We start from the raw sequence: 23785 nt of genomic DNA, 5'->3' as shown, positions 1-23785 counted from the left end.
ATCACAGGTTTGTGTGCCAGTCCGTGGTACCCCCCTCCTCCACCCCTGATTTCCAGTGATTATCATTATTAATTACCATCAGGTATCACAGGTACATGTCTGCCAGTCCGTAGTACCCCCAGGTATCACAGGTCCAGTCCACCCCCTTATTTCCAGTGATTAACATCATTAATTACCATCAGGTATCACAAGTGTGTGTGCCAGTCCATGGTACCCACCTCCTCCACCCCTGATTTCCGGTGATTATCATTATTAATTACCATCAGGTATCACAGGTATGTGTGCCAGTCCGTGGTACACCCCCCTCCTCCACCCTGATTCCCAGTGATTATAATTATTAATTACCATCAGGTATAACAGGTACATTGTATGTGTGCCAGTCCGTGGTACCCCCCGTCCTCCACCCCTGATTTCTGCTGATTATCATTATTAATTACCATCAGGTATCACAGGTATGTGTGCCAGTCCGTGGTACACTCCCTCCTCCACCCCTGATTCCCAGTGATTATAATTATTAATTACCATCAGGTATCACAGGTACATTGTATGTGTGCCAGTCCGTGGTACCCCCCTCCTCCTCCACCCCTGATTCCCGGTGATTATCATTATTAATTACCATCAGGTATCACAGGTGTGTCTGCCAGTCCGTGGTAACCCCCTCCTCCACCCCTGATTCCCAGTAATTATCATTATTAATTACCATCAGGTATCACAGGTATGTGTGCCAGTCCGTGGTACCCCCCTTTTCCACCCCTGATTCCCAGTGATTATCATTATTAATTACCATCAGGTATCACAGGTACATTGTATGTGTGCCAGTCCATGGTACCCCCCTCCTCCACCCCTGATTTCCGGTGATTATCATTATTAATTACCATCAGGTATCACAGGTATGTGTGCCAGTCCGTGGTAACCCCCCCCCCCCCCCCCCTTCACCCCTGATTTCCGGTGATTATCATTATTAATTACCATCAGGTATCACAGGTATGTGTGCCAGTCCGTGGTACACCCCCCTCCTCCACCCCTGATTCCCAGTGATTATAATTATTAATTACCATCAGGTATCACAGGTACATTGTATGTGCCAGTCCGTGGTACCCCCCCTCCTCCACACCTGATTTCCGGTGATTATCATTATTAATTACCATCAGGTATCACAGGTATGTGTGCCAGTCCGTGGTACCCTCCTCCTTCACTCCTGATTCCCGGTGATCAGCATTATTAATTACCATCAGGTATCACAGGTATGTGTGCCAGTCCGTGGTACACCCCCCTCCTCCACACCTGATTCCCAGTGATTAGCATTATTAATTACCATCAGGTATGACAGGTGTGTGTGCCAGTCCGTGGTACCCCCCTCCTCCACCCCTGATTCCCGGTGATTATCATTATTAATTACCATCAGGTATCACAGGTGTGTCTGCCAGTCCGTGGTACCCTCCTGCTCCACCCCTGATTCCCAGTAATTATCATTATTAATTACCATCAGGTATCACAGGTTTGTGTGCCAGTCCGTGCTACCCCCCTTCTCCACCCCTGATTTCCGGTGATTATTATTATTAATTACCATCAGGTATCACAGGTATGTGTGCCAGTCCATGGTACACCCCCCTCCTCCACCCCTGATTCCCAGTGATTATAATTATTAATTACCATCAGGTATAACAGGTACATTGTGTGTGTGCCAGTCCGTGGTACCCCCCGTCCTCCACCCCTGATTCCCAGTAATTATAATTATTAATTACCATCAGGTATCACAGGTGTGTCTTCCAGTCCGTGGTACCCCCTCCTCCACCCCTGATTCCCAGTAATTATCATTATTAATTACCATCAGGTATCACAGGTACATTGTACGTGTGCCAGTCCATGGTACCCCCCCTCCTCCACCCGTTATTTCCAGTGATTAACATCATTAATTACCATCAGGTATCACAAGTGTGTGTGCCAGTCCATGGTACCCACCTCCTCCACCCCTGATTTCCGGTGATTATCATTATTAATTACCATCAGGTATCACAGGTATGTGTGCCAGTCAGTGGTACACCCCACTCCTCCACCCCTGATTCCCAGTGATTATAATTATTAATTACCATCAGGTATAACAGGTACATTGTATGTGTGCCAGTCCGTGGTACCCCCCGTCCTCCACCCCTGATTTCCGGTGATTATCATTATTAATTACCATCAGGTATCACAGGTATGTGTGCCAGTCCGTGGTACACCCCCTCTTCCACCCCTGATTCCCAGTGATTATAATTATTAATTACCATCAGGTATCACAGGTACATTGTATGTGTGCCAGTCCGTGGTACCCCCCCTCCTCCACACCTGATTTCCGGTGATTATCATTATATATTACCATCAGGTATCACAGGTATGTGTGCCAGTCCGTGGTACCCTCCTCCTTCACTCCTGATTCCCGGTGATCAGCATTATTAATTACCATCAGGTATCACAGGTATGTGTGCCAGTCCGTGGTACCCCACCCCCTCCTCCACCCCTGATTCCCAGTGATTAGCATTATTAATTACCATCAAGTATCACAGGTATGTGTGCCAGTCTGTGGTACCCCACCCCCTCCTCCACCCCTGATTCCCGGTGATTATCATTATTAATTACCATCAGGTATCACAGGTGTGTGTGCCAGTCCGTGGTACCCCCCTTCTACACCCCTGATTCCCAGTGATTATAAATATTAATTACCATCAGGTATCACAGGTACATTGTATGTGTGCCAGTCCGTGGTACCCCCCCCCCCCCCTCCTCCTCCACCCCTGTTTCCTGGTGATTATCATTATTAATTACCATCAGGTATCACAGGTATGTGTGCCATTCCATGGTACACCCCCCTCCACTCCTGATTCCCGGTGATTAGCATCATTAATTACCATCAGGTATCACAAGTATGTGTACCAGTCCATGGTACACCCCCCTCCTCCACTCCTGATTCCCAGTGATTATCATTATTAATTATCACAGGTATGTGTGCCAGTCCATGGTACACCCCCCTCCTGATTCCCGGTGATTAGCATTATTAATTACCATCAGGTATCACATGTATGTGTGCCAGTCCGTGGTACCCCTCTTCTCCACCCCTGATTCCCATTGATTATAATTATTAATTACCATCAGGTATTACAGGTACATTGTTTGTGTGCCAGTCCATGGTACCCCCCTCCTCCACCCCTGATTTCCGGTGATTAGCATCATTAATTACCATCAGGTATCACAGGTATGTGTGCCAGTCCGTGGTACCCTCCTCCTTCACTCCTGATTCCCGGTGATCAGCATTATTAATTACCATCAGGTATCACAGGTATGTGTGCCAGTCCGTGGTACACCCCCCTCCTCCACACCTGATTCCCAGTGATTAGCATTATTAATTACCATCAGGTATGACAGGTGTGTCTGCCAGTCCATGGTACCCCCCTTCTCCACCCCTGATTTCCAGTGATTAGCATTATTAATTACCATCAGGTATCACAGGTGTGTGTGCCAGTCCGTGGTACCCCCGTCCTCCACCCCTGATTCCCGGTGATTATCATTAATTACCATCAGGTATCACAGGTGTGTCTGCTAGTCCGTGGTACCCCCCTCCTCCACCCCTGATTCCCAGTAATTATCATTATTAATTACTATCAGGTATCACAGGTATGTGTGCCAGTCCGTGGTACACCCCACTCCTCCACCCCTGATTCCCAGTGATTATAATTATTAATTACCATCAGGTATCACAGGTGCATTGTATGTGTGCCAGTCCGTGGTACCCCACCCCCTCCTCCACCCCTGATTTCCGGTGATTATCAGTAACAGGTTATCATTATTAATTACATTATCAGGTATCACAGGTATGTGTGCCAGTCCGTGGTACACCCCCCTCCTCCACCCTGATTCCCGGTGATTAGCATTATTAATTACCATCAGGTATCGCAGGTTGTGCCAGTCCGTGGTACCCCCCTTCTACACCCCTGATTCTCATTGATTATAATTATTAATTACCATCAGGTATCACAGGTACATTGTAGTCCGTGGTACCCCTCTCCTCCTCCACCCCTGCCTGTGATTATCATTATTAATTACCATCAGTGGTATGTGTGCCAGTCCGTGGTACCCCCCCTCCTCCACTCCTGATTTCCGGTGATTATCATTATTAATTACCATCAGGTATCACAGGTATGTGTGCCAGTCTGTGGTACCCCCCTCCTTCACTCCTGATTCCCGGTGATTAGCATTATTAATTACCATCAGGTATCACAGGTATGTGTGCCAGTCTGTGGTACCCCCCTCCTCCACTCCTGATTCCCGGTGATTAGCATTATTAATTACCATCAGGTATCGCAGGTGTGTGCCAGTCCGTGGTACCCCCCTTCTACACCCCTGATTCTCATTGATTATAATTATTAATTACCATCAGGTATCACAGGTACATTGTATGTGTGCCAGTCTGTGGTACCCCTCTCCTCCTCCACCCCTGTTTCCTGGTGATTATCATTATTAATTACCATCAGGTATCACAGGTATGTGTGCCAGTCCGTGGTACACCCCCCTCCTCCACTCCTGATTCCCGGTGATTAGCATTATTAATTACCATCAGGTATCGCAGGTGTGTGCCAGTCCGTGGTACCCCCCTTCTACACCCCTGATTCTCATTGATTATAATTATTAATTACCATCAGGTATCACAGGTACATTGTATGTGTGCCAGTCCGTGGTACCCCTCTCCTCCTCCACCCCTGTTTCCTGGTGATTATCATTATTAATTACCATCGGGTATCACAGGTATGTGTGCCAGTCCATGGTACACCCCCCTCCTCCACTCCTGATTCCCGGTGATTAGCATTATTAATTACCATCAGGTATCACAGGTGTGTGTGCCAGTCCATGGTACCCCACCCCCTCCTCCACCCCTTATTTCTGGTGATTAGCATCATTAATTACTGTGATGTGTCACAGGTGTGTCTGCCAGACCGTGGTACCCCCCTCCTTCCTCCACCCCTGATTCCCAGTGATTAGCATTATTAATTATTATCACGTGTCACAGGTGTTTGTTCCAGTCTGCAGTAACAGCTGTCTTGACTCTGTGTCTGGATGTTTATTCCAATTCACATTTATTGATCTGAAGTACTGTTTTACAAAATAACAAAGCATAAACCTAGTAACTGTTAGGTCTGTGTTTGGCTGTGTACAGTAATGTGGCAGGAGTTTTGTTATTCTCAGGTTGTTGAGCTTCCAGTAGGTGAAATGTTTCACATGAAAGGTATACATATAATTATCATTTACAGGATTGTGTTCATAACCTCCCCTGCCTCCCCCCCCCCCCCCAACCCACCAGAGTAGAAACATTGTGATTTGATGTGTATACCTGTTTTCCTAATCCAACCAGTGCTTCCACGGAACATTTTGTTCAGTATCGTGTCGCGATTCGTTACACAAGTTTCAGAGATCACTACACAATTTTAAAACATTTAAAAGTAGTTACTAATCAATTTTCAATTGACTAGAAATATAGCTAATCAAGATTTTGAAAACAAAGTGTTCCCTGGCTTCACAACATCATCCAGCCAGTGCACCATGACTGATATATCAACGGCCATGGTATGTGCTAGCCTGTCTGTGAGATGGTGCATATAAAATATCCCTTGCTACTAATGGAAAAATGTGGCAAGTTTCTTCTCTAAGACTATATGTCAGACTTACCAAATGTTGGACATGCAATAGCCGATGGTTAAATCAATGTGCTCTAGTGGTGTCGCTACAGAAGAGAAACTTTGTTTAGTTTAGTTTGTTTTTAGTGTTTTTTCTAACTTGCAGGTAATGAAGAGAAGAGTGGCAGTCTGACAAACCTGTTTGTGGCGCGGATCACCATCAACAAGGGAGAGGAAGATGAACTAGTGAGTGATACAACACTCATTTATTACCCAGCTATACAACACTAATTTATTACCCAGGTAGTGAGTGATACAACACTCATTTATTACCCAGCTATACAACACTCATTTATTACCCAGGTAGTGAGTGATACAGCAGTTTTATACTCAGGTAGTGAGTGAGTGATACAACACTCATTTATTACCCAGCTATACAACACTAATTTATTACCCAGCTAGTGAGTGATACAACAGTCTTATACCCAGGTAGTGAGTGATACAACAGTCTTATACCCAGGTAGTGAGTGTTACAACAGTCTTATACCCAGGTAGTGAGTGATACAACAGTCTTATACCCAGGTAGTGAGTGTTACAACAGTCTTATACCCAGGTAGTGAGTGATACAACTGTTTTATACCCAGGTAGTGAGTGATACAACAGTCTTATACCCAGGTAGTGAGTGATACAACTGTTTTATACCCAGGTAGTGAGTGATACAACTGTTTTATACCCAGGTAGTGAGTGATACAACAGTAGTACATTTTGTATATTAAATGTTCTAAAAACCGTTTTGGGTGTGAAGTAGTTCAGTGGTAGAGCACTTGCCTGAGGTGGCTGGATCATAAGATCAAATCTCCATAATGGTCCCTAGTTAAATACTTTTTATTGTCACTCGCTGAAGTTCGTGACACAGACTATAGGACTCATGGGAAACACTGTTTAGGTTCTGTGTCTTGTGATCATGGGAACCTATCGGAAACTGATTTTAGGTTTTTTTAATATAATATTATAGTATTATCATTGAATAGTCAAACGTCTGTGAAATCTGAGGGCCTGGTGACAGTTGAAAATGATTTTATTCAGGACATAAACATTACACTTAATGGAAGCTCGTTTAATATCCTATAATTTTCTGTAATGTTAATTAACCCATTTTCAGGATTGCCGTGGTTACACTGCTGACTCAGTGAAGACGTTCATATTTTACATCCTGGTCCTGTTGACCGGTGGTCTCCTGCTGCTAGTCGTCAACTGGAAACCTGAGCTGCACTGCTACCTCAAGAAACGCGTGTGTGCACTCTACTGCGCGGAGCTTGTCTTGATTAAAGTAAGTCATTTCAGACGTGTACGTTTTTCATATTTTTTATTGACTGTACACTGTTTGTCAAAGAATTTCCACATTCTTCATTCAAAACATACAGCCCATTGGGCTATTCCTCTTTCCAGCCAATGCACCTCGGCTGGTATATGAAAGGCTGTGGTATGTGCTATCCTGTCTGTGGGATGGTGCATAAAAAAGATCCCTTGCTACTAATTTTAAAAATGTAGCAGGTTTTCTCTCTAAGACTATATGTCAAAATTACCAAATGTTTGACATCCAATAGCCGATGATTAATAAATCACTGTGCTCAAGTGGTGTCAGTAAACAAAACAAACTCAAACTCAAAGCATATGATATGGTTTCAGCTGATGCAGTGTTTGACATATTCACTAACCCTCAGCAGTGTTTCTGCCAGAAAGAAATGTTTGGGTATGGCGCTATGGAATTGAATACAACCACGGTGAACAGGGGGTATGGGGGGCAACGACCAGAAAGAAAATGGGTTAAATTTAGGATTAGGGTTAAGAAAATCATACAGTAAGGATAACAGTAATTAATTTTGTTAAAAGGTTAACTTAAAAAAAAAAAAAATCTGCAAAACATTTCGGGTATGGTGCCATACCCGTTTGACCCTCTGGCAGAAACCCTGCTCTGTGTCACCAAATGAACATTGATTCTGGGCTAGTGGAAATTATCAGCTGTATTACTGATATACATAGGGCACTAACCAAAGCTTCTGTGAGAGCTGTATTACTGATATACATAGGGCACTAACCAAAGCTTCTGTGAGCTGTATTACTGATATACATAGGACACTAACCAAAGCTTCTGTGAGAGCTGTATTACTGATATACATAGAATACTAACCAAAGCTTCTGTGAGCTGTATTACTGATATACATAGGGCACTAACCAAAGCTTCTGTGAGCTGTATTACTGATATACATAGGGCACTAACCAAAGCTTCTGTGAGAGCTAGTGGAAATTATCAGCTGTATTACTGATATACATAGGGCACTAACCAAAGCTTCTGTGAGCTGTATTACTGATATACACAGGACACTAACCAAAGCTTCTGTGAGAGCTGTATTACTGATATACACAGGACACTAACCAAAGCTTCTGTGAGCTGTATTACTGATATACACAGGACACTAACCAAAGCTTCTGTGAGTTGTATTACTGATATACATAGGGCACTAACCAAAGCTTCTGTGAGAGCTAGTGGGAATTGTCAGCTGTATTACTGATATACATAGGGCACTAACCAAAGCTTCTGTGAGAGCTGTATTACTGATATACATAGGACACTAACCAAAGCTTCTGTGAGAGCTGTATTTGTGATATACATAGGACACTAACCAAAGCTTCTGTGAGAACTGTATTACTGATATACACAGGGCACTAACCAAAGCTTCTTTGAGCTGTATTACTGATATACACAGGGCACTAACCAAAGCTTCTGTGAGAGCTGTATTACTGATATACACAGAGCACTAACCAAAGCTTCTGTGAGAGCTGTATTACTGATATACATAGGGCACTAACCAAAGCTTCTGTGAGAGCTGTATTACTGATATACATAGGGCACTAACCAAAGCTTCTGTGAGCTGTTTTACTGATATACACAGGGCACTAACCAAAGCTTCTGTGAGCTGTATTACTGATATACACAGGGCACTAACCAAAGCTTCTGTGAGAGCTGTATTACTGATATACATAGGACACTAACCAAAGCTTCTGTGAGAGCTGTATTACTGATATACACAGGGCACCAACCAAAGCTTCTGTGAGCTGTATTACTGATATACATAGGGCACTAACCAAAGCTTCTGTGAGCTGTATTACTGATATACACAGGACACTAACCAAAGCTTCTGTGAGAGCTGTATTACTGATATACACAGGGCACTAACCAAAGCTTCTGTGAGAGCTGTATTACTGATATACACAGGGCACTAACCAAAGCTTCTGTGAGAGCTGTATTACTGATATACATAGGACACTAACCAAAGCTTCTGTGAGAGCTGTATTACTGATATACATAGGGCACTAACCAAAGCTTCTGTGAGCTGTATTACTGATATACATAGGGAACTAACCAAAGCTTGTGAGAGCTGTATTACTGATATACATAGGGCACTAACCAAAGCTTCTGTGAGAGCTGTATTACTGATATACATAGAATACTAACCAAAGCTTCTGTGAGCTGTATTATTGATATACACAGGGCACTAACCAAAGCTTCTGTGAGAGCTGTATTACTGATATACATAGGGTACTAACCAAAGCTTCTGTGAGAGCTGTATTACTGATATACACAGGGCACTAACCAAAGCTTCTGTGAGAGCTGTATTACTGATATACATAGGACACTAACCAAAGCTTCTGTGAGAGCTGTATTACTGATATACACAGGGCACTAACCAAAGCTTCTGTGAGCTGTATTACTGATATACATAGGGCACTAACCAAAGCTTCTGTGAGCTGTATTACTGATATACACAGGACACTAACCAAAGCTTCTGTGAGAGCTGTATTACTGATATACACAGGACACTAACCAAAGGTTCTGTGAGAGCTGTATTACTGATATACACAGGACACTAACCAAAGCTACTGTGAGAGCTGTATTACTTATATACACTGGACACTAACCAAAGCTTCTGTGAGAGCTGTATTACTGATATACATAGGACACTAACCAAAGCTTCTGTGAGAGCTGTATTACTGATATACACAGGGCACTAACCAAAGCTTCTGTGAGAGCTGTATTACTGATATACACAGGGCACTAACCAAAGCTTCTGTGAGAGCTGTATTACTGATATACATAGGACACTAACCAAAGCTTCTGTGAGCTGTATTACTGATATACATAGGGAACTAACCAAAGCTTCTGTGAGAGCTGTATTACTGATATACATAGGGCACTAACCAAAGCTTCTGTGAGCTGTATTACTGATATACATAGGACACTAACCAAAGCTTCTGTGAGCTGTATTACTGATATACACAGGACACTAACCAAAGCTTCTGTGAGAGCTGTATTACTGATATACATAGGACACTAACCAAAGCTTCTGTGAGCTGTATTACTGATATACATAGGGAACTAACCAAAGCTTCTGTGAGAGCTGTATTACTGATATACATAGGGCACTAACCAAAGCTTCTGTGAGCTGTATTACTGATATACATAGGGAACTAACCAAAGCTTGTGAGAGCTGTATTACTGATATACATAGGGCACTAACCAAAGCTTCTGTGAGAGCTGTATTACTGATATACATAGAATACTAACCAAAGCTTCTGTGAGCTGTATTATTGATATACACAGGGCACTAACCAAAGCTTCTGTGAGAGCTGTATTACTGATATACATAGGGTACTAACCAAAGCTTCTGTGAGAGCTGTATTACTGATATACATAGGGCACTAACCAAAGCTTCTGTGAGAGCTGTATTACTGATATACATAGGACACTAACCAAAGCTTCTGTGAGAGCTGTATTACTGATATACACAGGGCACTAACCAAAGCTTCTGTGAGCTGTATTACTGATATACATAGGGCACTAACCAAAGCTTCTGTGAGCTGTATTACTGATATACACAGGACACTAACCAAAGCTTCTGTGAGAGCTGTATTACTGATATACACAGGACACTAACCAAAGCTTCTGTGAGAGCTGTATTACTGATATACACAGGACACTAACCAAAGCTACTGTGAGAGCTGTATTACTGATATACATAGGACACTAACCAAAGCTTCTGTGAGAGCTGTATTACTGATATACACAGGGCACTAACCAAAGCTTCTGTGAGAGGTGTATTACTGATGTACATAGGACACTAACCAAAGCTTCTGTGAGAGGTGTATTACTGATATACATAGGACACTAACCAAAGCTTCTGTGAGAGCTGTATTACTGATATACATAGGACACTAACCAAAGCTTCTGTGAGCTGTATTACTGATATACATAGGACACTAACCAAAGCTTCTTTGAGCTGTATTACTGATATACATAGGACACTAACCAAAGCTTCTGTGAGAGCTGTATTACTGATATACATAGGACACTAACCAAAGCTTCTGTGAGCTGTATTACTGATATACATAGGACACTAACCAAAGCTTCTTTGAGCTGTATTACTGATATACATAGGACACTAACCAAAGCTTCTGTGAGAGCTGTATTACTGATATACATAGGACACTAACCAAAGCTTCTGTGAGCTGTATTACTGATATACATAGGACACTAACCAAAGCTTCTGTGAGCTGTATTACTGATATACATAGGACACTAACCAAAGCTTCTGTGAGAGCTGTATTACTGATATACATAGGACACTAACCAAAGCTTCTGTGAGCTGTATTACTGATATACATAGGACACTAACCAAAGCTTCTGTGAGCTGTATTACTGATATACATAGGACACTAACCAAAGCTTCTGTGAGAGCTAGTGACTTTCTCAAACATGGGGGCGGGACGTACATGTAGACCAGTGATCCATAACTGGTTCAACAAAGGCCATGGTATGTACTATCCTGTCTGTGGAATGCTGCATATAAAAGATCCCTTGCTGCTAATCGAAAAGAGTAGCCCATGAAGTGGCAATAGCAGGTTTCCTCTCTATATATCTGTGTGGTCTTTAACCATATGTCTGATGCCATATAACCGTAAATACAATGTGTTGAGTGTGTCGTTAAATAAAACATTTTCTTCTTCTTCTCAAACATGTTTCAAACACTAGCTTTGACTTGTACACGTATAGGCCGCCAAGTGATGCGAAATGTATCTGTACATATTTTTACTTCAGTTTATGGTACATGATGTCGTCAATTTTATGTGAGTGAAAATGGGTTATGCAAACCTACACATGTGAGTATACCGAGTAAATGAAGCTATATTTTTCACAATTTTCACAGACCTGTACATGGTAGCTTTAGCCAGTCATTCATGCTTGATAGACTGGCTTTTACACTACACATTAAGACAAATACATGTAGTTTGCAAACTTTTGCAAAAACCGGCTGGCTGAATGTAGCCCTAATTTAAATGAAATTATCATGTAAAATTTTACCTCATCATAATTTTCAAACAAAATTGTTGTAAATGTAAAATTCAGTTTGAGCTAATGCATACACCAACTCGGATATTCTAAATAACATTATCTCGCCTTCATGTAAAATTCTTTAATCTCATTGGTTGTTTGCCGTTGGACCCTTATACCCTTGTGGGCGGAGCCAAATTCTCTGTAATTTCCAACAGTTTCCAGCCACCCCAGTTAATGCTAAAGATTATAATCAGATTATAAATATCATTGATAATCAATCAAGTATACATAATTAATTTTATTTTTACTATATAATACACTATTTCAATACTTTTAAAAGCTGCAATGTTGAACTCTGCCACCTACGGGTTTTTTTTAAATATTTTTTATTTTTTTACTACATACATTTCTGATGAAAAAAAGAGAAGTTGTTTTTATTTTTTATTATTAATATCTGTTTCAGACAATTTCGTAATACAAACATTTAAAGTTAAAAACTCGTTTATCGATGGAACTATTTTTCGTCACTGGCAAGTGGTTTCGTTCGCGTCCGCGTGGTACGGCTTCGGTAATAAATTGTCTGGCGTTATTTTGATTATTTGGCTATATATGGTTTAACATGTCGGCAAGATAAATTCGTTGTAGAAGCATCTCTCGGGGTATATGGCCTCGCCTTCGGCTCGGGGTAAAAGAGCACACAGAGGGTACATAAAAAGCCATATACCCCTTGTGATGCTTCTACAACTTATAATAGGCCCCAGACAACTGCGCGAACGATCATTTCGTTCGCGTGAATCTAATTTTGCATAACCTGTTTTTGGTTCACGCGTTGTTCGTGCGAATCTAATTTTGCATAGCCTATTTTTCGTTTGTGTGAAATTTGTATCACCATTTATTTGGATATATAACAGGTCACGCAACAAGGAAATGGGTTACCTGGATTTATTTCTGTGTAACCGATAAATGGGTTACCTGGATTTATTTCTGCCTAACCGATAAATGGGTCATGCAGAATTTCATTTCTTTTCAACATCACGTGACCGGAACAAGAGGGAGCATACCAATCTAATTAAAATTAGCTCCACTATTACACGTGGATCTAACACCAGCCAGTTGGAGCTCATGTCCACCAATCAAAACCTTACTTGCAGAATCCTGCCAGTGATTTAAAACTAACAACACTGCGTAGTCCCCAATGTCCAGGTAACATTTCGTCTGTAAATAATAATTTAAATATTGACCAATCACACTTCGCCTTTTATAACGTTATTTGGGAGCATACAAATTCTAAAAATATCGGGCGAGTCTTTTAGTGGCCGCAGTACAGCAAACCATACCAATACGTACGGGGTGGGTTATCAGTCTTCAATTTTACATTAAAAATTATATAAATATTTTTTTTTTTTTTAAATCAGTCTTCAGTTTTACATTACAAATTATTTTATAAAATAAAACATGTTTTAAGGCATTCGTAATTCACACGAAACATGTCGTATACCCTCAGGATAATTCGGAATGTTTTCAAATTATTTTTAAATCACTGGCAGGATTCTGCAAGTAAGGTTTTGATTGGTGGACATGAGCTCCAACTGGCTGGTGTTAGATCCACATGTAATAGTGGAGCTAATTTTAATTAGATTGGGAGCATACAGTATAAGAATTTCAGGCCATCCCATTGGCTGTTGAGATGTTCAAACCAGACTACTACCCATATGGGAATATGCACTAGTTTGAGGACAGGTGATGTATCTATAAATGAGAAAACACCTCAAGTTTTCTCCAGGTCTCACAGACCTGAAGAACAGTATTTAATTATATATAATTTTAATAATTTATTAACAAGAAACAAGAAAGTAGCATGTACAAGTAAATTGTGACTGTAGTAAATTCTGCTGCACATATTTTATGCTTAATATATATGTAGCTAAATATGACATTTGTACATACTGTAGCATATAATGGATCTATATATAATCATGATTGATTGTGTTACAAGTTTGTATTTAAAAGAAACTGTTTGTTTCCAGGACAAGTTTGGCAATGCCGCCGTTATTCCAGTCCAGCTTATAAATGAAGAAGATATTAGGTATTGTCTATAACTGTCTTGTTACTTTCATTCTAACATACGTTTTCAGATAGTACTTACTGTATGCTAACAGTATGTTGTTGTCACGGGGATTCTATAATACCCGTAACTGAATAAAACACGATTGTCCAAATATCTCTCCTAACTGTATATCTATTAGATCTCTCTGTAACAGGCAGTTATACCCGCTGTGGCTCGTCTCTAGGTATGCTCAGAGATAAGATCTTATACAAGTATATATGATTATAGCACGTTTAGTTCATTAGAAAACACAACAAAAACACAATACACTTTGGAATCTGTATTAACCTACGCTGACAAATGTACTGCCGCAGTAGTTAATTAATAACAATAATAATAACAACCCAGAACTGATCACTTAATTAGTTAATCTCTAGGTGTCTAGTTTACACAATATGTTAATCACTTCACCGTGACACAACACCCACACGTGTGATAATTGAGAAACGCTAACACACACACGTGTGATAATGGAGAAACGCTTCCAGGGGAACTTAATTAATAAAGGAATTACAACACTATTTCTAACTGGTTAATTTTTAATTAACCCTAACTACTCATTCAATAACCTTGTAACACAGAATTAATACTGGTACCTATCACAATAAAGACAATAACCTACAGTTTACCTAGGTCCTCTAGGATGACTGGCTAAGCTTTAAATAATTATTTAGGACAGTGAGCCTACAGATTACTGCGTCAGATGACTGGCAGCACCGTCTAAATAATATTGGTATAATACAGTATTAACATGTTTAAAGTCACATCAATCACATCAAGGTTATACACAGAGCAGAAATATATATTTACCAAAGTCCCGTCTGAACTAATATAGATCGTTCAGTGGACAACGACCATTCCCCTCGGATACCTCCAAATGTTTCTCCTCGATATCTCTAAATCCTAGCTATTTATTCAAAACTCTCAGAGACAGTGAAAATCGCCTGGGGGTACAAAGCGGTACCTCACGTATCATGTGGATTTTCCACAACCACCACGCCGGCATATTTTTCTCTGATCGTCAGACTGGCTGTCGCCATTCCGCGAGCAATCCCCTGGCCATAAACAGCACTACCAGAGATATTACGTAACTACTAGCCACATGGCCTCCGCACCTGCGCTAGGTGTGTATTAGAAAAGCTCGATGACCGTCGCGCAAGGTATCACGTAACAGGTTGCCCATCTGGCTAAGTGCATTTGGAACTGCACACGGTCCTCTAAAACAATTAATATCGCCACAGGCGAACACAAAAATTAAGAGCATGTTCCGTCACAGTTGTATTGAACTATATGACTGCCAAGTGAAGCAGCAAACATTTATGAAGCATTTAATATGTGTGTATTTTATGGTAATAAAGTCATAGTCATGGTGTCATGTTCATGGTGTCATGTTCACGGTGCCATGTTCACGGTGCCATGTTCACGGTGCCGTGTTCACACTGTCATGTTCACAGTGCCATGTTCACGGTGCCGTGTTCACACTGTCATGTTCACGGTGTCATGTTCACGGTGCCATGTTCACGGTGTCGTGTTCACGGTGCTATGTTCACGATGCCATGTTCACGGTGCCGTGTTCATACTGTCATGTTCACAGTGCCATGTTCACGGTGCCGTGTTCACACTGTCATGTTCACGGTGTCGTGTTCACGGTGCCATGTTCACGGTGCCGTGTTCACACTGTCATGTTCACAGTGTCATGTTACTATCACCATACATGTAATTACCCTAAAAGAAACCTCCAGTGTAGACCGACATGGATCAAGGGTCAGCTTATCTTAGTAACAGAAACCTCCAGTGCTAATGTCGGAGGTATTGGGCCACAAGATGCATTCTGCTAGACCACAGCATCATGCATCAACTATGACTGTTATAATCTTTTTTCTTCACTGAGCTACTAAATTTGCGACTAACTCTTACAAAATTCCAGGTTCAAATCTCCTGGGTTTTTATCTGTTACGTAATTATTTTCTTTCTTTGACAGAACTACTGAATTTGCGGCGAACTCTTACCATGGTGTGGATGCGTACCCAGACGAGTCTGACACAGCGGTTCTCACCATGGAGTACAGCCAGCCTGTCAGGTTCTTCGAGCACCAGCACACGCGCTACTTCTGGGACCACAGTCGCTGTACTTTTAACAGAATTGAGTAAGTGTTTTTGAGTTTGAGCACCAGCACACGCGCTACTTCTGGGACCACAGTCGCTGTACTTTTAACAGAATTGAGTAAGTGTTTTTGAGTTTGAGCACCAGCACACGCGCTACTTCTGGGACCACAGTTGCTGTACTTTTAACAGAATTGAGTAAGTGTTTTTGAGTTTGAGCACCAGCACACGCGCTACTTCTGGGACCACAGTTGCTGTACTTTTAACAGAATTGAGTAAGTGTTTTTGAGTTTGAGCACCAGCACACGCGCTACTTCTGGGACCACAGTTGCTGTACTTTTAACAGAATTGAGTAAGTGTTTTTGAGTTTGAGCACCAGCACACGCGCTACTTCTGGGACCACAGTTGCTGTACTTTTAACAGAATTGAGTAAGTGTTTTTGAGTTTGAGCACCAGCACACGCGCTACTTCTGGGACCACAGTGGCTGTACTTTTAACAGAATTGAGTAAGTGTTTTTGAGTTTGAGCACCAGCACACGCGCTACTTCTGGGACCACAGTCGCTGTACTTTTAACAGAATTGAGTAAGTGTTTTTGAGTTTGAGCACCAGCACACACACTACTTCTGGGACCACATTCGCTGTACTTTTAACAGAATTGAGTAAGTGTCTCTATTTCTGGGACCATAGTCGCTGTACTTTTAACAGAATTGAGTAAGTGTCTCTATTTCTGGGACCACAGTCACTGTACTTTTAACAGAATTGAGTGTGTGTTTTTGAGTTTGAGCACTATCATACACGCTATTTAAGATACAGTGCTAATACTTGAGATTTAGCTTTTTGAGGTTATTACCTGTTATTCACAAAACAGATATTTAAATAGGTTTTTTTGCAAATTGAAGGTTTTATCTCCATGTGACGACTCATATACGTTTTTCATGATACAATTAATTCTATAACCAAAACTAAAATGTGTTGAGTGCGTCATTAAATAAAACATCTCCTTGTAGCTAGTGCACCACGACTGGTATTCATACGCCATCATACATGCTATTCTGTGCTACTAATGGACAAATGTAGCGGATATCCTGTCTGAGACTATATGTCAAACTTATCAAATGTAGCGGATATCCTGTCTGAGACTATATGTCAAACTTATCAAATGTAGCGGATATCCTGTCTGAGACTATATGTCAAACTTATCAAATGTAGCGGATATCCTGTCTGAGACTATATGTCAAACTTATCAAATGTAGCGGATATCCTGTCTGAGACTATATGTCAAACTTATCAAATGTAGCGGATATCCTGTCTGAGACTATATGTCAAACTTATCAAATGTAGCTGATATCCTGTCTGAGACTATATGTCAAACATCAAATGTAGCGGATATCCTGTCTGAGACTATATGTCAAACTTATCAAATGTAGCGGATATCCTGTCTGAGACTATATGTCAAATTTATCAAATGGTTGACATCTAATAGCCGATCCTTAATATATCAATGTACTTTATTGATGTTGTTAATCAATTGAATTTTTTTTTTTAATTGTTGTTTATTAATAAGTTGAATATTAATTTGACAACCAACATCCCCACACAGCTTGGTCCTGCTTGAGTAAATGTGATAGTTTGTGTAATATATCGTATTGTGTAATATCTCGGATTGTGTTTGTCTTGTTTCTTCCAGAGACTTGTCGACCAACGTCAAGTGTGTCACCATTCATGACGAGTATCACGGGATCACAGAGGTCGAACAGAAACAAAAGTAACCAAACAGTTTTACACTTTATCATCCATTAAAGGCTTTTGTAGCAGATACCGCTGGCACTATAATTTGCGATATCTGGTCAAATTTTAATCACAAGACAATGTTTTGTTACGTCACTGTGTTTGTTTCGGCGCTAAGCCTACCATTAGTGACGTCACGCCACTGCCGTTTTGCTAGTTAACGAGTCTACCGCTAACATTCAACCCACATTACTGACATTGTTTACAACTGTCGCAAATGAAAAGAATGATAATGGATGATAAAAAGAATACCCCCCTCGTGTCTTGTGATATCATAATTTATCAGCACGAGTTGATAAAAGTATAAAATCCTCAGCAAGCCTCGGATTTCATACTTTTATCAACTTGTGCTGATAAATTATATCACAAGACACTCGGGGAGTATCCTCTATATATCACTTTGATCACAATTTAGGTAAAATGTTTCAGCAGACACTCGCTTCCTCCATTGGGCAATTACAGTTCTCTTTTAACTAGTACTTAACATCCATTTTATATTTACTTTATTAATTTAGTTTTATACATTAAGGCACAATATTTTACGAGAACCGTTGTTCTGTTCGTGTGTCGGTTACGCAACTTTGATATCACGAGAACCGCCAGTCGGTTACGTGGTGAACAATTACATTATAACATTAAAAGTACCATATATCAGTAATGAAAGTGAAAATCAGTTTGTGGTTTTGAACCACCAATGTAGCACAGTCAGTTACTTAAGTAAAACTTACATGAACTGACTTCGGTTACCTAAGATTTTGAAATATTGTGCCCTGTACATAATACCAAGTATATCTGTCTTAATTTTATTATGATAATATTATCAGCTTTGGTTTTGTACATAAAGGCAGGACGTAGCACAGTTTTAAAGCACTTCCTTGATGTGCGCTCAGTCTAAAATCGATCCCTGTCGGTGGGCCCATTGGGCTATTTCTCATTCCAGCCAGTGCACCACGACTGGTATATCAAAGGCTGTGTTATGTGCTATCCTGTCAGTGGGATGGTGCATATAAAAGATCTCTTGCTATTTATGGAAAAATGTAGCGGGTTTTCTCTCTAAGACTATATGTCAAAATTACTAAATGTTTGACATCCAATAGCCGATGATTAATAAATCAATGTGCTCTAGTGGTATCATTAAACAAAACAAACTTTAACTTTAGTTTTATATGTAATATACATCTTATATTTATTTTATTATTTTGAATTGTATATGTAATATCTATTTTATATTTATTATTATATTAGTTTTAGATTCATACATATTATCCATCTGATATTTATTTTATGAGTTAAGTTTTATACATAATATACATCTGATATTAGTTTTTGTTTTATATGTAATATCTATCTTATTTTTAATTATATTAGTGTTATTTTTATATGTAATATCTATCTTATTTTTACTATATTAGTGTTATTTTTATATGTAATAGCCATCTTATTTTTACTATATTAGTGTTATTTTTATATGTAATGGCCATCTTATTTTTATATGTAATGGCCATCTTATTTTTACTATATTAGTGTTATTTTTATATGTAATGGCCATCTTATTTTTATTATATTAGTGTTATTTTTATATGTAATGGCCATCTTATTTTTATTATATTAGTGTTATTTTTATATGTAATAGCCATGTTATTTTTACTATATTAGTGTTATTTTTATATGTAATGGCCATCTTATTTTTATATGTAATGGCCATCTTATTTTTACTATATTAGTGTTATTTTTATATGTAATGGCCATCTTATTTTTACTATATTAGTGTTATTTTTATATGTAATGGCCATCTTATTTTTATTATATTAGTGTTATTTTTATATGTAATGGCCATCTTATTTTTACTATATTAGTGTTATTTTTATATGTAATGGCCATCTTATTTTTACTATATTAGTGTTATTTTTATATGTAATGGCCATCTTATTTTTACTATATTAGTGTTATTTTTATATGTAATAGCCATCTTATTTTTACTATATTAGTGTTATTTTTATATGTAATGGCCATCTTATTTTTATTATATTAGTGTTATTTTTATATGTAATGGCCATCTTATTTTTATTATATTAGTGTTATTTTTATATGTAATGGCCATCTTATTTTTACTATATTAGTGTTATTTTTATATGTAATGGCCATCTTATTTTTACTATATTAGTGTTATTTTTATATGTAATAACCATCTTATTTTTATTATATTAGTGTTATTTTTATATGTAATGGCCATCTTATTTTTATTATATTAGTGTTATTTTTATATGTAATGGCCATCTTATTTTTATTATATTAGTGTTATTTTTATATGTAATAGCCATCTTATTTTTACTATATTAGTGTTATTTTTATATGTAATATCTATCTTATTTTTACTATATTAGTGTTAGTTTTATATGTAATATCTATCTTATTTTTACTATATTAGTGTTATTTTTATATGTAATAGCCATCTTATTTTTACTATATTAGTGTTATTTTTATATGTAATAGCCATCTTATATTAATTATATTAGTGTTATTTTTATATGTAATAGCCATCTTATTTTTACTATATTAGTGTTATTTTTATATGTAATAGCCATCTTATTTTTACTATATTAGTGTTATTTTTATATGTAATAACCATCTTATTTTTATTATATTAGTGTTATTTTTATATGTAATGGCCATCTTATTTTTATTATATTAGTGTTATTTTTATATGTAATGGCCATCTTATTTTTATTATATTAGTGTTATTTTTATATGTAATGGCCATCTTATTTTTATTATATTAGTGTTATTTTTATATGTAATAGCCATCTTATATTAATTATATTAGTGTTATTTTTATATGTAATAGCCATCTTATTTTTACTATATTAGTGTTATTTTTATATGTAATATCTATCTTATTTTTACTATATTAGTGTTAGTTTTATATGTAATATCTATCTTATTTTTACTATATTAGTGTTATTTTTATATGTAATAGCCATCTTATTTTTACTATATTAGTGTTATTTTTATATGTAATAGCCATCTTATATTGATTACGTTTAGTTTTATACAGTCATTATGTGTATACATTGTACCTGTTCTTTAGACTTCTGCTGCATGGACCAAACTCCATTGATGTGGAAGTGAAGAGTTACTGGCGACTCTTCATAGAGGAGGTACGTTTGTTTCATTTCATTCTAATTAATTTTCACGATATCCAAATAAGCTAGTTACTAGATATACATGTACAGTCAGACCTCGTTACAATGACCATGTTCGTTCCTCGGTCACTTTGTCGTTATATCGAAATTGCCGATGTATCGAATTGTTATGAATTATCTCCATTGCCAAAATAACATAATAAAAAATACTAATTAATATTAACCGATGACTGAATAGCATTTAAATAATTAATGCTTTGCAGTTATTATTTAAAAACAACAAATACACATACATACAATAAATATGTTTAAAAAAAAAAAATCATTAAATATATTAAACAGGACGCATTCACCGTCAGTCTAATCATTGCTTGGTTAAAGACATATCCGATTGGTACCTGTTTCGTTTACAAAATATAATGAAAATAGAAGATTTTATTGTTTGAAGTTAATCCTTTGATTAACTAAAGGCTTATTTGCAAAAGCAATACATGTCTACAGATTTCGCAGACATCGGTAGCTCGGACAGCATGTGACATAGTCGGCTCACTATGAGATCAAGGATTCTAAGTGGCTGTGTGTGTACTGCCAACGTGCTACGGTATCTGTGATTATGTAATGTCGTTGTAAAGAGGTGTTTTCTGACGTCGGATACACGTTTGTTCCTAATTTGCTCTGTCGGTGTCGGAAGGTGTGAATTCCAGGGTAATGAACAGAATAACACTGATGTACATTCGTTTCCGACAATTTGTGGTCGGATGGTGTAAATGTCATAGTAACGAGGTCTGACTATATGGTATATCAAAGGCCTGTCTGTGAGATGGTGCATATAAAAGATCACTTGCTACTAATGGAAAAATGCAGCAGGTTTCCTCTCTAAGACTGTTTCAGAATTACCATATGTTTGACATTCAATAGCCGATGATTACTTAATCAATTTGCTCCAGTGGTGTTGTTAAACAAAACAAACTTTAACTTTAACGGTTTCTTTTGTTGGTTACATAGAGTCTTCTTGCAAGGTCCTTATCAACAGCAGCACCTAAAGTTAAAGTTTGATTTGTTTAACGACACCACTAGAGCACATTGATTTATTAATCATCAGCTATTAGATGTCAAACATTTGGTAATTTTGACATATAGTCTTATAGAGGAAACTCGCTGCATTTTGCCTTTAGTAGCAACGGATCGTTTATATGCACCATTCCACAGACAGCTAGGATAGCACATACCACATCCTTTGATATGCTAGTCGTGGTGCACTGGCTAGAACGAGAAATAGCCCAATGGACCCACCAGTGGGGATTGATCCTAAACCGACCTCACATTAGGCGAACTGTTTACCACTGGGCTACGTCCTGCCCTCAGCAACACTTAATGTGGTGCATTAAATAAACTTTAAACCTTCGTGGATCCATTCAACTGATTGAGCTTTTTCTTGGTCTTACTAGTGCACCGCTACTTGTCAAAGGCAGTGGTATGTGCTTTCCTGTCTGTGGGATGGTGCATATAAAAGATCCCTTGCTGCTAATGGAAAAATGTAGCGAGTTTCTTGAGGACTACGAGTCATATTTATCAAATATTTGACATCCAGTAGCCGATGATTAATTAATCAATGTGCTCTAGTGGTGTTGTTAAACAAAACAAAGTTTAAATACGCTTTACTTCATTTTTATTTCAGGTCCTGAATCCGTTTTACATTTTTCAAGTTGTCAGCATCATTCTGTGGGTGCTAGACGAGTATTACTACTACTCGGCGGCCATCTTCTTTATCTCCGTCGTCTCCATATCGATATCACTCTATGAGATGAAACGGGTGAGTGTGTATTTTTATCCACTTATCTATCTGTATATCTATTTGAAATATTATTAGATTCCATGCTGAACTATATTTTTAGTTTATGTGTTTTCGTTATTTGCTGCATTCTCATAAATAATCTTTTTATTGTTTCAGCAAAGTGTCAGCCTCCGTAACATGGTCAGTACCAGCACCACTCACTCCACAGTGTGTCGGAAAGGACAAAGTAAGTATGGACACTTTTAATGCTGCAGGCTGGCCTCCCCATTCAATAGAATTATTCTGAAACACAATCTGACCCCCCACTCCCATTCTTTACAGTTATTCTGAAACACAAACTGCCCCCTCCCATTCTTTACAGTTATTCTGAAACACAAACTGCCCCCCTCCCATTCTTTACAGTTATTCTGAAACACAAACTGCCCCCCTCCCATTCTTTACAGTTATTCTGAAACACAAACTGCCCCCCTCCCATTCTTTACAGTTATTCTGAAACACAAACTGCCCCCCTCCCATTCTTTAGTTATATAGAAACACAAACTGTCTCCTCCCATTCTTTAGTTATATAGACACACAAACTGTCCTCTCCCATTCTTTAGTTATATAGAAACACAAACTGCCATCTCCCATTCTTTAGTTATATAGAAACACAAACTGCCCTCTCCCATTCTTTAGTTATATAGAAACACAAACTGCCCCATCGCATTCTTTACAGTTATTCTGAAACACAAACTGCCCCCCTCCCATTCTTTACAGTTATTCTGAAACACAAACTGCCCCCCTCCCATTCTTTAGTTATAAAGAAACACA

At 38.7% G+C, this 23785-nt stretch overlaps 1 protein-coding gene across 1 annotated transcript in view; it reads left to right on the top strand.

Annotated features, from left to right (window-relative positions):
- Nucleotides 1-5178: 5178 nt before the first annotated feature.
- Nucleotides 5179-23785, top strand: part of LOC121390190 (probable cation-transporting ATPase 13A3) — an 84519-nt gene continuing 65912 nt past the window's right edge. The window contains exons 1-9 of the mRNA XM_041521944.1: nt 5179-5257; nt 5812-5891; nt 6808-6975; nt 14067-14125; nt 16128-16292; nt 17937-18014; nt 21126-21195; nt 22859-22993; nt 23132-23201. Of these exons, the coding sequence (XP_041377878.1) occupies nt 5191-5257; nt 5812-5891; nt 6808-6975; nt 14067-14125; nt 16128-16292; nt 17937-18014; nt 21126-21195; nt 22859-22993; nt 23132-23201 (892 nt within the window). The 5' untranslated portion in view covers nt 5179-5190. The remainder of the gene's footprint in view (nt 5258-5811; nt 5892-6807; nt 6976-14066; nt 14126-16127; nt 16293-17936; nt 18015-21125; nt 21196-22858; nt 22994-23131; nt 23202-23785) is intronic.

The sequence above is a fragment of the Gigantopelta aegis genome, chromosome 15 (genome assembly GCF_016097555.1).
Source record: "Gigantopelta aegis isolate Gae_Host chromosome 15, Gae_host_genome, whole genome shotgun sequence".
Lineage (NCBI taxonomy): Eukaryota > Metazoa > Mollusca > Gastropoda > Neomphalida > Peltospiridae > Gigantopelta > Gigantopelta aegis.
Note: the sequence above shows the minus strand (reverse complement) of the source record. Positions and strands in the feature narration are given on the sequence as shown.